This window comes from Antechinus flavipes, chromosome 2, assembly GCF_016432865.1.
Source record: "Antechinus flavipes isolate AdamAnt ecotype Samford, QLD, Australia chromosome 2, AdamAnt_v2, whole genome shotgun sequence".
Classification (NCBI taxonomy): Eukaryota; Metazoa; Chordata; class Mammalia; order Dasyuromorphia; family Dasyuridae; genus Antechinus; species Antechinus flavipes.
This window is the reverse complement of record NC_067399.1, coordinates 392,539,245-392,552,900: the sequence shown is the minus strand read 5'-3', so window position 1 is coordinate 392,552,900 and position 13,656 is coordinate 392,539,245. Positions and strand designations below refer to the sequence as shown.

Here is a 13,656-nt window from a genome sequence, read left to right as displayed (position 1 = left end):
TTTGTATGGGACATTCCTCCATAGAAAGAAACACTATCCCCAGCTGAAGAGAATTTTAGTTCTATCTCACATACCATAAAGATTTACAAAGGATTACAAAATTTCTTTGTAAGAATAATATAACTTTTAAAAATATCCATCAGCATCTATAGGAGGAGTTAATAATATATTTTGCATATTTTTGCAAATTACAGTTTCAGTTTTTAGATATAGATATTGTGTTAATATCTACACTTGATTAATGAGATTCTAAAAGATTAAGTTACTTGTCCAAAACCATTTTGCTACTAAGTATGAAGTCTAGTCAGACTTCAAAGCCATGTCTTAGATCCTAAGTCCTGTGATCTAAAACTACTCTTTCTAAGGCAGAGGTTCCCAACCTTTTTCAGTCCTTATGTTTCCAAGTTAGGAACCCTTCTCTAAGGTAAAGAAAGTTATGTGTATGTCCATACATTAAATACTTAAAACATCCTTTTCAGACTTTGGGGCTTTTGCTGATGGAAAGAGACAAAGAAAAAAGACAAATGTGAAACTTGTATATGAAAAACAATAATAAAGCAGCCCACAGGGACAATGTATCCAGAATAAGATTTGCCTCAGTGCCTTGTTTTCAAGAAGCTCATTTGTATATGATCAATGGAAAATTCTAGGGTTTATAACCAGGGAACTCTGGACCCCAGAACTATTTTGTGATTACTGAACAAATATTCATTGCTTGCTTATGGCTTAGCTAGCAGAGACGAAGATTTGTTAATCCAAAGTGAGGTCTTTCAATGAGCAGTCCCAGTCTTGAACCAGAAAAATAAGGTCTAATAAAGACCTCAGACAATGATGAGAGAAAAGCTTTGTGTTTCTGGACTGCTTAAAAGAAAGGTACCACTCTTTAATTCTGGCTGCCTGCAACATGGGATGGAGGAACCCCTTAGGGAACCCAACCAAGAAAGTAGAACTGGAGAAACTTCTGCAGATCTCAAGCTGAATCAATTGCTCTTTTTGAATGAGAGGCCCAGATCTATAGAAGAACACTAGCATAAAACAAAAGCAAAGCAATCCTATGCAACCCTCACAAGGCAGCCCAACATATATGAACTAAGTCTCTGAGAAAGGATATTAAGATTCAGAGTTTCAGAATTATGCATTACTATGGCCCAATGTATTCGTTATACATGTTAACTCATTAACAGTACTTTCAGATCATACTCATTCTCTCCCACAGACACCGTATTTATTAGTGGAAGATGTCGAGCCCTAAAAATAAATGACCAAAGAGCCACAGAGGTTATATGTCAACTTCTGTTAACTCTGAAAAAAAAACCCAAAGAGCTAATGATGATTATAAGCAAAAGAGTATGTTCTAAGTTTATAGATATAATGTTGTGTTATTCTTGTTTCTTTGTCTTTTGAATACATGCTTTTGTTAAAAGTTCATTGAACCAGTTGATTGACTTGTTAGTGGGAAACATATAAGTAAGGGCTCATGAGATCTAATAAATAAAGGTAGATACCCACAAAGGGTATCCTTAGCACCCTAAGATTAAGTAGTTGTACCAGTCACCTTTCTGATAACACAACCTTCTAGCAGGTTGAGAGGATAAGTGAATGAGTTGGAAATATGAGAATAAAACATACTACATAGGCTTTATTTTTTCATTTTTTTTTCAGTCAGCAAAAATCTACCTTTTTATCCTTCTAATTCCCATGCCACACTTAATCTCCTCTCCACTTGAAAATTAAAGGTAAACTAACCCCATTACAATCAAAACAAATTTTTATATTGGCCTTTTAAAAAAAAATTATCTCATTTTGCACTACAAGTCCTTTACCTTTCTATCAGGAGATATGTAGCATATTTCAGTATTAGTCCTCTGGAATCTCAGTTGGCCATTAAGCTGTTAAAAATTCCTAATTCAAAGTTGTTTGCCTTTACCATATACCTGTCATGGTGTAATTTGTTCTTCTGGTTCTGTTCACTACACTTTGCATCAGTTCATGTAAGTCTTCCTAAATTTCTCTGAAATCAAACTCTCCATCATTTCTTACAACAATAATAATCCATCACATTTATGGACCGACGTTGTTCATCTATTCCCTAATTTATGGCTACCCTCTCAGATTCCATTCTTTGCAACCTCAAAAGAGCCATATATATTTTTGTACATCCTTAGAGTTTATTTTACTTAGTAAAAGGGATTAGTCAATCCCTCCTTTAATCTCCTTTTTCTCTAATTCTCCCTTCCTTCTTCTTCCCTTTCCCTCCTATTTCTCTGTTGAAAGCAGTGTATTTCTTTACCATATTGTGTGTGTGTGTGTGTGTGTGTGTGTGTAAGTTCTTTGTTAGGGCTGACTTTGCCTTACTCTGCAAGGAAGGTCTAGGTTGGTATTGTTACTGCTTCTTTTTTTTTTTTTTTTTTTTTTTGATATTAAATTTTACATTCAGACTAAAAAAGGAAAAAGAATAAAAAACTTTTTTTTCCCTTGAAAATGAATAGGGGTTTTGTAGCTTTATTCTGAAAGCCTCATCTGGCAGCTAGATGGTACAGTGGCAAGAATACCAAATTCAGAATAAGGAAGATCCAAGTTCAAATCCAGTCTCAGATACTTATTAGCAGAGTGAACCTAGGCAGGTCACTTAACTTTTGTCTGCCTCATTTATTTAACTGTAAAATGAGGATAATTATAACACCTATCTCCCAGGGCTATTGTGAGAATAATATTTATCAAGATGAGATAATATTTGTCAAATATTTAGCCCAATGCCTGACACACAGAAGGTGCATTTGTTTATTTGGATCCATTATCTGACAGAGGTAAGTATTTTTTGGTGCCTTTTGACAGGCCATCATATTTAAGAAATATGTCAATGAGCCACATTTCATCCTTTTTTTTTTGTCATTTTCTATTCTTAGTAATCTTTCCTAAGTCATCGGACTTTTTTTTTTTTAACACTACATGATTTTGTGTCATTTAACTAATGATGGTCTTAAAGTAACCATATGATAAGATGAGTTCAGTCAAAGGTATTCATTTATCCTGGTATCTCAAGAAGACAGAGGAATTTGGCTCTACAAAATGCTTCCATGCATATATTGTTCTCTAATCTCCATATAAAAGCAGCTTATTTGGCTCTTTCTATATACCCTAGAAAAAGATAGCAAAAAGAACAAAGAAGTTTCCATATGTATTTTGAGGTAACAGTCATAGCCATTTTAAAGATCTTGATCTATTTTTTGTTAAATATTTGTCTTTAAGTCATCACTAACTGTAGAATGTGTGTTCAAATGTGGACCTTCATCTTTGCTATGGAAAAGGTCAAAAAGAATTTACTAAGAAAATTAAAATTTTTTTTTGTTCCTACTTCTCTTCATTTAGTCTTCTGTTTAAAATATTTTTCAAGCTATTAAATTCTCCTCTTCCTTAGCAACAGGGAAGATGGGACTGCTACAAATCCCTGCATAATTCTTTGCTTACATTCTTTGTGGTAAATCCTTGATAATAGTAATAGTACAAAATAAAACTTCTGGCATCTTGAGTAGATCTTTGACAGAGGATTTACAGAAACACAGGTCTAAAAATACTTGGAATAAGCTATGTAGAAGCGTTGTGATCTGTGTTGGCAGAAGGAGTACCTACACAGTTGAAATATATTTAACAGAATATTGGTTCTGAAGTGTGAAGTGTTCAAATCTTACCTTTGACCTGAGTGATCTTGGGCAATTTTTATAAAAACAGGTTTCCTAATCTATAAAATGAGGGGATTGGGCAAATGATCTCTTCAGGTCCCTTCTTCCTCTAAATCTGTGATCTTTTGAGGCCAGAGATCTACCAAAGTCATGGGGGGTGGACTGGGGGGACACTCTCAGTTTTGAGAAAACTTGGGGAGTATCTTTGGGTAAGTTGAAGGATTTGTCCCTTGGAAGAGGGATAAGACTTCCTCTTCTTGGCTTCAAGAGACTGGATGAAGAGCAAAGATTATAAGTTGCAGCAAGTCCAGTTTGGGCTTAATGCCAGGAAAATTTCCTTGCTTGCTATCAAAAAAAGGATGAACTTCCTCCAGAGTTTACCTCCAGAGGTGGCAGGTTCCCATCACTGGAGTTCTTTCAAGCACAGACTTGATAAACTCTGAGGCAGATGTTATAGAAGACACTCCTCTCTGAGTATAACTTGGCCCATATGGCCTCTGAGGTCTGAAATTCCATAATATATTGCATTTTGTTAAGGATGCACATAGACGGGATGTGCCAAAAAGATGCATTTTTCTATGTAAACATAACACTGTAGAAGGCAAATATTCCCCTATCCTTATGAGAAAGAGGATTTATGTAATTGGATAAGATATCTTTCTTTACTGAGTGTATGATTCTGTTCACCTCTAAGGTAAAACCTTCTGATTGGGAGATTATTATTGAATAACACAAGGGAAGCAAAACTTACAGAATTTTCCTAAAAAGCATTAAAGAAGATTTTTCAAACAGGTACAGTTTACTGTACCAGCCAGATGGGAAATAATCAGATTTAAAAGGCAGAGAGTAAAAATTCATTGTACCAAATAAATCACTGAAATGATTAAATATTAATGAAGTTGGATTTATGTGTACAATTTTTGCAAGAAAGCATCTGTTTCATAGGGCTGACCACATTGGCTGATTGCCAGGACAGGAACGAAGATAGAGAACATTCTTTCATTACTTCTGATTCTTCGGTCAAGGAAGTATAGCTTCTGTTGACCTAAGAGGGTGTCTCTTCCCTTTGGATCGAGGTCAACTCTTTTAAATGAAAAGTAAAGGAGGAAGAAAAGCAGCACAACTGGGTAGAAAGAGAGCCATTCTCTTTGGAGTGAGCTATGCTATTTTGGGCAAGTTATTCAGTCTTTCTGAGCCTCTTCTGTAAAATGGGAATCATTAATATTTATATTGTCATTGTGAGGAGATAGCTGTATAAATTGTAAGGCGCTACAGAAAAGGAAACCATTATTATTATTGGTGGTGGTGGTGACTATTGTTAGCATTTCCTAAAACCTTTTTTTAATCTTTTTTTTTTCCTTAACCCACAGCTCGAAAGACAAAGAAGAAAATTAAAGGAATTCAGCAACCCAACCCAACAGGAACAAGAGAGAATTCGGAAAGTCCTGTCAATAAAACAATGGTTCCTGCATCTTTGCCACAGCTCACCCCAACACTGGTGTCACTCCTGGAGGTCATTGAGCCAGAGGTGTTATATTCAGGATATGACAGTTCAATGCCTGATACCACTTGGAGGATCATGTCAACACTTAACATGTTGGGAGGGCGACAAGTCATTGCAGCAGTGAAATGGGCAAAGGCAATACCAGGTAAGAGGAAAATATGATCTCTGGCTCAATAGATAGGATTGATCTATAGACATAGAGCTATTTCTGTTGTTTCAAGTTTCAGTCTTGTCCAACTTTTTGTGACTCCAGTTAGGATTTTCTTGGCAAAAATACTGAAATGGTTTGCCATTTCCTTCTCCAGCTCATTTTATAGATGAAGAAACTGAGGCAAAGCAGGTTAAATGACTTGCTACCTAGCTGCTCATACATAGATCTCTACATAGGTATAAATAGATCTATTGATGCTTGATCCTTAGATACAGATAGATAAAGTGACTAGTCAATAGACTTGAGAACTTAGTGGGAAAATAACATATTTTAACCTCTTTCTCAACCTACATATAAGAAGCAAATAGGTAGCACAGTGAATAGAGTCCTTAGAATCAGAAAGAGCTAAGTTCATATGTGGCTTCTGCCACTTAATAACGGTATGACCTGGAGTAACCATTTGGCCTTTTCTAGCCTCAGTTTTCCCATCTGCAACATGAGGATGATAATAAAACCTCACAAGACTGTTGTGGAAATCCAATAAATTAACATATGGAAACAAAGCTTTGCCAACCCTAAAACTCTGCATAAATAATCTAAGATTAGAGGTTTCCTTTTTTGTTTTCTCCCTTCCTATATTCTTTCCAGTTGGAAATGAACCTAGTCTTTATTCAGACATATCAGATAACCAAAGAAGTTCATCCTATTTTATTATCTACTTTCCTGTGCTGTTCTCTCAGGAAAACAAGGTTGTACATATCTAAAATAATTTATTTTCATGCCACATAAAATGGTCAGTTAACTTATATGTTTACTTATGGCCTTTTAGAGAGACAATCTGTCATAATGGATAGAAAACTTAACTAGAGATCAAAAAAACTAAGTTCAAGTCTTGTCTCTGACACAGTCAGTGTTGCCTCTGACTCTAGGCAAGTTATTTCATTGCTTTGGGCTCCCACCAACACTGTTAGCTGTAGACAGGGGGATGATCTGCATTTGGGGAAGGAGCTTCTACCTAGGCATTCTCCATCTCTGTGAAATCACAGGAGTAGATGTTATGCTCTTATGTATGCCTTTTCCATAAGAAGAAAATTAAAAGATGATTTTTTTTAATTCTGAAATTATTTGGATGAAAGATGATTAGGAAGGGACCACACATGTGATAGGATAAATGTTTTGAGATATTAGAAACTTATAAACATGGGGTTGTACAGATAAAAAGTTGGGGACAAGAATTAGACCTGATTGTGACATCAGTTTTTCAAAGGTTATGCTATTTAATACTTAATTTTTTTTTCTATTTCTGCTAGTATACAACCCCAATGAAGAACCCTAAGCTCTAGTGCTATCTATTATTCTTCAGGATTATAAGTTTGAAAAAGGTGTCAGCCTACATTGGTAGTAAAAGGAGTTTCCTTCTCTAGAAATTTCTTTTACTAAATGAAATCCTTACATCCATCCAGCTATTGCCTATAATTAAGTGGTGATTATAGCTGGGTATCATGAAAGGCTTTCTCTTTGAACATCAAAGCTAACATTTTGGTCACTTTGTTTTGGTCTTTAGGTTTCAGAAACTTACACCTGGATGACCAAATGACCCTGCTGCAGTACTCCTGGATGTTCCTGATGTCTTTTGCACTAGGATGGAGATCCTACAAACAATCAAATGGGAGCCTGCTGTGTTTTGCTCCTGATCTGATTATAAATGAGTAAGTAGTTAGTATATGAGGAATGTTTACCTGATGCCATTTTTAACAAGCTTCATTTTCCTAGTAGAAGTTAGTATTGTGATGGTTTGTGAATGAAAGAGAAATGTTCAAAATACTAGAGAGCTAATTGGTCATAGGTGACCAATTTATGGTGGAAGAGATGTGGGACATTTATTCTTGTCTACCTGTGTATGTTACAGAAGGTATCTTTGGCTCAGGGAAGCTTATTCCTTGGATCAATGTAAGTCCAGTAATGGTAATGAAATGACATCTCTGAAGTCAAAGTATCTCTATTCACATAGAATTGAGAGAACACCCTTGATGTAGTCAGAATACAGCAAAATCCTGAAGGGATAAAAATCTTTGTCTTTCATCATATTCCACCCTGCCTTGTTTTTTAACAGCCATATGTGCTAAGAACATAACATAGGTAACATTAGAAAGGAGGACTAATAATATTAGTTGACAGGCTCTAAATGGAGTTTTATAAGAATAAATATATAGACCTATGCAAGTAAAGAATGGGTAGGGAAGGAACAAGCATTTATTTTCTATCTACTTGATCCCCATTTTACAGTTGTGGGAACTGAGATAGGTTAAATGGCTTGCCCAGGCCCATACAGCTAATAAGTATCTAAGGCTGGATTTGAACTCAGGATTTCCTGACTTCAGGTTGAATACTGTATCCACTCTATACCACTTAGCTGGAAAAGTTGTTTCTAAATGATAGTTGGGGGTAGAGTGAGGGGAAACTCAGGAGTTTTAAACAAAAATGTTGATGAGAACTAATCGTTTATCTTGACAACCACTGAAGCTCACCTAGTTTTAGACTGCACTCCCAGAAATCATGTGCTCCATCAAGGGATACTAGCCCCACTATAGCAGATCTTTGGTCTTAGTCCCAGTTCTTGTTCAATAAAAATTAGAATTAATGAGGATGATGGAAGCATGTTGAGACAGATTTAAGCTTAATATCAGGAAGGACTGTCTAATGATTTAGATAACATTTTAAAATGAAATGGATGCATTCATTTGAGTTAGTAAGTTAGTTACCTTGTCACTAGAGGGGTTTGACTAGAGATTGGATGACTACAATTATAGGTGCTATTCAAGGAATTTTTTCTGGTCATTTGGTCCTGCAGTGGATTGAGAATACTTGGCCTGGAATAAGGAAGACATGAAATTAAATGTGACCCTAGGCAAGTCACTTAACCAGTTTGTTCCAATTTCCTCAATTGTAAAATGGGAATAATAATAGAATCTACCTTCCAGAATTGGTGTGAGTATCAAGTGAGTTACTTGTAAATTCCTTAGCAATGACATAGTACATGCTATAGAAATGCTTATTCCCTTCTGCTTGCAACCTCTCATTTCTTTATCACATGGAAATTTATACTCCTTTCTGATTCTTAAAATGCCACAGTAGTAAGGTTTGGAAGATAAAAAAAAAAAAAAAAACTGTAACAACTAACAAGTTCATCCCTTCTATTTGTTCTTTTTAACTTATCAATCCCTTTTTCAAAACTATTTGATCTTTATCTTAATCTTCATATCCAAAAGTGTGTATGTATGTATGGGCTCAGAAAAGGAGAAGAAAGCAAAGGGAAAGAATTGGATCCTTAAGGAAAGAAGGTTTCAAGACTGGGTGACGTTATATATTTATACCTTCAATTTGACTCAATAAGAATTTCTCAAATACCTGCTGCATATAAGGAAAGCATTATGGTTTTGGAAGCTATGTGAAGGATTATTTGGAGAGTGGAAAAATAGTTAGGAGGCTGTTAAAACACAGGCTAGTTATAAGAATCTGAGCCAAGGTGCTGATTGTGAGAGTAGATAGATGAACAGAGATGTGAAAGACATTGTAAAGAATTGACCTGAAGGGGAAAGGAAATGAGCATTTATTTTAGCACTGACCACATTCCAGGCTGTGTGCTAAGCATTTTACATATATTATCTCATTTGATCGTTTGATCCTTCCAATAATTTTGTGAGTTATTATTCTCATTTTAGATTTGAGGAAACTAAGGTAAATGGAGATTAAATCATTTACACAGAGTCACACAGCTAAAGAATCTCTTGAGGCTGAATTTGAACTCAGGTCTTCCTCCAGATCCTGTTCTTTATTCACTGCATCATTCAGCTACCAAGACATTACTTGTCTAATAATTAGCAACAGTGAAATGAAGGAGAGGAGTCAAAAATGACTCTTAAGATTTCAGGAAAGTTGTTTTGGGTGTAACGGGGGAAAATATTAAATAAATTAATTAAAAGTAAGATTTCAAATGAAGATGACTTGGAAGATAGTAGATCCTGCCCTCAAAAATTGCAGACGTTTGGAGGAAGAGGAAAGAGAGAATGATTCATTCAATTTTGGATAATGTTAAGTTCGAGGTCTGGTGGGACATCCGGGGCTGATATTCATGAGGCGGATATCTGATTAAAGTGTAGGGGAGAGACTGAGTTAGTTGTATAGATTTGGGAATCATCAGTATAAAGTAAGTAAGTGAACCAATAGAAGAGGATAGGATTACTGAGGTAGAAAGTAGAGAATGTATGTAGTTGTAGGGGATACTCACTGCAGAACTAAGAAATGATGACAATGATAATGCCATCATTTGTAAAGATCTTCAAAATTTACAAGCACTTTACATTTGTTATCTGAGTTGAACCTCAGAATAACCTATTAAGGTAATACAACAGATATTATTATCCCCATTTTATAAGGAGCTTAGATTAAATAGCTTGCACTTGATTAAGTAGAAGGGAAATGAATCAGTAGAGAAAAGAGTCACAGAAACCATGAGAGAACAATGTATCTAAGAGGAGAGAATGAATCACCATTGTTGTGAAAATTTCAGAGAAGTCAAAGAGAATGAGAACTAAGAGAAGACTGTGAATGTATCAGTGAAAAAATATCTGGCAACTTTGAAAGAGCAGTTTCAGTAGAATGATGGAGTCAGAAAGCAGATCATAGGGGTTGAAAAATGAATGGGTAGTATAGAAAATAGAAGAGACAAATATTAGTTTAATGTTGAAAGGGAGAGATTTGGGGGTCAGCTAAATGGCACAGTAGATAGAGCACCCACTCTGGAGTGAAGAAGACCAGAGTTCAAATTTGGCCCTAGACACTTAATACTTGCTAGCTATATGACTGAGCAAATCACTTAACCCTAATTGCCTCAAGAAGGAGGAAGAGAAGGAGGGAGAGAAGAGGAGAGGAAAGAAAAGGGAGAGAGAGAGAAAGAAAGAAGAGAGAGGAGAGAGTGTGTGTATGTATTAGTTTTAGATGATGGCTTGAAAAAATGCAAGTCAGAAGATGACTGGGGGAAGGAGGATTGACTTTTTTTTTTTTTAGGTTAGGGGTAACCTGAACATGTATAGGCAGCTAGGGAAAAGCCTGTATATTGGTAAATAATTGGCAATAAAAAAATGATCTTGGTGCAAAGTACAAGGTTTCTTTATCTTTGTTGCATCATGGATCCCTTTGAAAGTCTAATGAAGTCTATGACTCCCCTTTTCAGAATATTTTAACTGCATAATATAAAATATATAGGATTACAAAATATATAGGATTTTTCCCAAAAAGTTCATGGAATCTACATTAAAAACCTCCTAATCTAGAAGAAAGAAGAGAGAATGAGATCAAGGATACAAATAGAAAAAATTAGTTTGGGGACAGGGTCTGACTAGGAATGCACAGGATGATGCATTTCAATGCAAAGAGAGGCTGGGCACTAGGACAACATGAGCTTCTAGACCCCTATTAGGACTTTATGCAGTTCTAGGGAACAAGTGCTATATGGCAGTTTCATTGCCCACTATCTAGATCTGAGTTCAGATGGGAAGACTTGCACCTAGAGTAAAATTTGGGGTAAAGTGCTATCATAAACCATAAGCTGTATATTGAGAATAGCATGTTCACTAGTAAGGAACAGCCATGTGGGTGTGACCCCCCCAGGAGCAGAACAGAGTTTCAGTTCTAATTTCTGGCCCTATTTGAAGCCTGCAGAGGAATAAACAGGGCAATGATTCCAGGCCAAAGGAAATCTTGCAGTTCTTTGGCTTTGAACCAGCTAAGCTTGGATCCAAACCGACTGATACTGGCTAAATCCAGCAGAAGTCTATTGTTGCTCAGATTCACTGCTAGGTCAGAAACTTGCAGAGGTCAGAACAGACCAGGCAATCACTTTGGGAATCTTTGGGATTCACCAAAAGCTTACAGATATCTGGTCTGTCTCTGAGATACTGAAAAAATTCAATACTCAATCCCCCAAGAAAGCAGAAGCAGGACCAGCCCATACCTTCCCTCTAGAAGTGCACAAAGCTGGTTCTAGCACCAAATGTGAAGTCAGGAAGTGATCTGGAAAAATAAGCAAATGAAAATTAGTAATCCCACCCCAAAAAGCTATTATGATGATAGAGATGCTTAAGTTAAATCCAGAAGAAGAGAATGACTCCAAAACATCTAAAGCAAATCCTTAAAGAAAAACACAGTTGGGGGTAGAAATTCAACTAGAATTCTAGGAAGATATAAACTAAAAGTTGCTGACATTTTTAAGTATTTTTTTGTTGTTGTTGTTGTTAAATAAATGAGATAAGAATGCTTGAAGGAAAAAAAATGGAAAAGAAATGAGAACTAGAGAAGAAAGAATTGGAAAGAGAATTAACAATTTATGCAAAAGATATAAAACTTTGCCCAAGCAAAAACTTTCTGAAAATTATAATGGACTAAATAGAAGCCAATGACTTCGTGAAACATTAAGAAATATTGAAAGTAAGGTATTTTAAAGCAAAACAACTGACATGGAAAACATAATTGAGAGGGAAAGGTAAGAATTGTTGAATTATTTAAAAATTATGACCTCTCCTAAAAAAGTTTTTAATACATTTCAAGAAATCACAAAAGAAAACTGTCCAGATATCTTTGAACAAGAGGACAAAGTAAACATAGAAAGAATCCACCAGCCACTTCTAAAAAGAAACTCCCAAATGAAAATTCTTAGGAATATTATAGCCAAAATCCAGAGGTTTTTAATTAATTAATAAGTAATTAATTTAAGGTCAAAGGGGAAAAATAAAACCACAAGTAGCTAGAAAGCAACAACTCAAGTATCAGCAAGCTTTAGATAGGATTAAAAAGAATTTAATGGCCACCATGATGAAAGAATAGAGTATTTGGAAAATAATATTCAGGAAGGCAAAGAATATGGGCTTACAACCAAGAATAGCTTCCCAAGCAACACTGATTTTAATGCTATAGGGGGAAAATGTAGTTTTAATTAAGGAGGATTTCCAGGTATTACTGGTGAAAAAAACAGATTACAGGCGTTGAGAAACAAAAAGATAAACATAAACAATCCTAAAGCACTAAAGAAAAATAAATGGCTTACATTTTTAATATAGAGAAATGATAACCTCTGAACCTGATCAGAAAAGTTAGAGAGAATTTTTCTTTAATCTTAAATAATCAAGATATACAAACAAGGAAGAAGAGTAGCTGATGTTTCAATCTAATTCTTATATGATCTGATTAAGGGAGGGAAGGATAGATACATACACACACGTGTGTGCAAACAGATATACACTACTGGGTACAACAACATATTTCATTCAACAGGGAAGGAAATGGGAGGAGAGAGGATGGGGAATTAAAGGGATGTTAAAGGAGAAATTAATTGTAAGTAAAACAAAAATCTAAGGCTATTAAGTGGCTCTTTTGAAGTGGATTCGTGCTTAGCATAGTGCTTGACACATTGTAGGTGTTTAATAAATGTTAATTGACTGGCAAAAAAAATTTAGAAATTTGAGGGGGTGACCATCATCTGAGAAATGGCTGAACAAATTAAATTTTACAACTTGCTATAGCAATGATTGAAGGATGTAGTTTCAGAGAGCACTGGAAAATTATATGTGAACTAATACAGGCTGAAATCAATAGAACTAGGAGACCCACAGAATAATATATACTTTAACCACAATATTTTAAAATCTTGTGAATTATGATCACCATAATAACCAACCATAATTCTAGAGTACTGATGCTGAAACATGCTATCCAATTCCTGAGACTAACAGTGTAGTAATTGTATTTTATACATTCATGTTTATGTTTTTCTTTTGGATCTGAATGACAACTTCTGAACACTTAAGAGAGAAAGCAACTAAATTACAAGAAGAAATAGACAATAAAAAACTTTGTAATAGATTAATAGTTACATTTTAGGATGTAAAACCTCACAAACAAAAGCAGAAATATTATACACATTCTTGATATATCCTAATGCAATTAAATTATAATGAATAATGTTAAAGACTCTGTAAGTCAAAAACAAATCATAGAAACCATAGATAAGTTCATTACAAAAACAATAACACTCATGAAATGACATATCAAAATTTTTGGTATAGAGCCAGAGTAGTCCTTGAGGTAAATTTTTATCTAAACCCACTTTTATTAACAAGGTGAGGGAGAGAAAAAGAAAAGGAGAGAGAAAAAGAAGAATTGAATGGGGAATGCAATTAAAAAACTAGATAATTATAAAACTAAAATACTAGAAAATTTTAGAAAACCAATTTTGAAGACATAAACTGATGAAGAATGTAAGGAAC

General features: G+C 35.0%; 1 protein-coding gene across 2 annotated transcripts in view; it reads left to right on the top strand.

Moving 5' to 3' along the window:
• NR3C1 (nuclear receptor subfamily 3 group C member 1) overlaps positions 1 to 13,656 on the top strand; it is a 131,121-nt gene that overhangs the window by 104,853 nt on the left and 12,612 nt on the right. For both annotated transcript variants that reach the window (XM_051978636.1, XM_051978637.1), the window contains exons 5-6: positions 5,051 to 5,329; positions 6,900 to 7,044. In XM_051978636.1, coding sequence (XP_051834596.1) covers positions 5,051 to 5,329; positions 6,900 to 7,044 — 424 coding nt within the window. The remainder of the gene's footprint in view (positions 1 to 5,050; positions 5,330 to 6,899; positions 7,045 to 13,656) is intronic.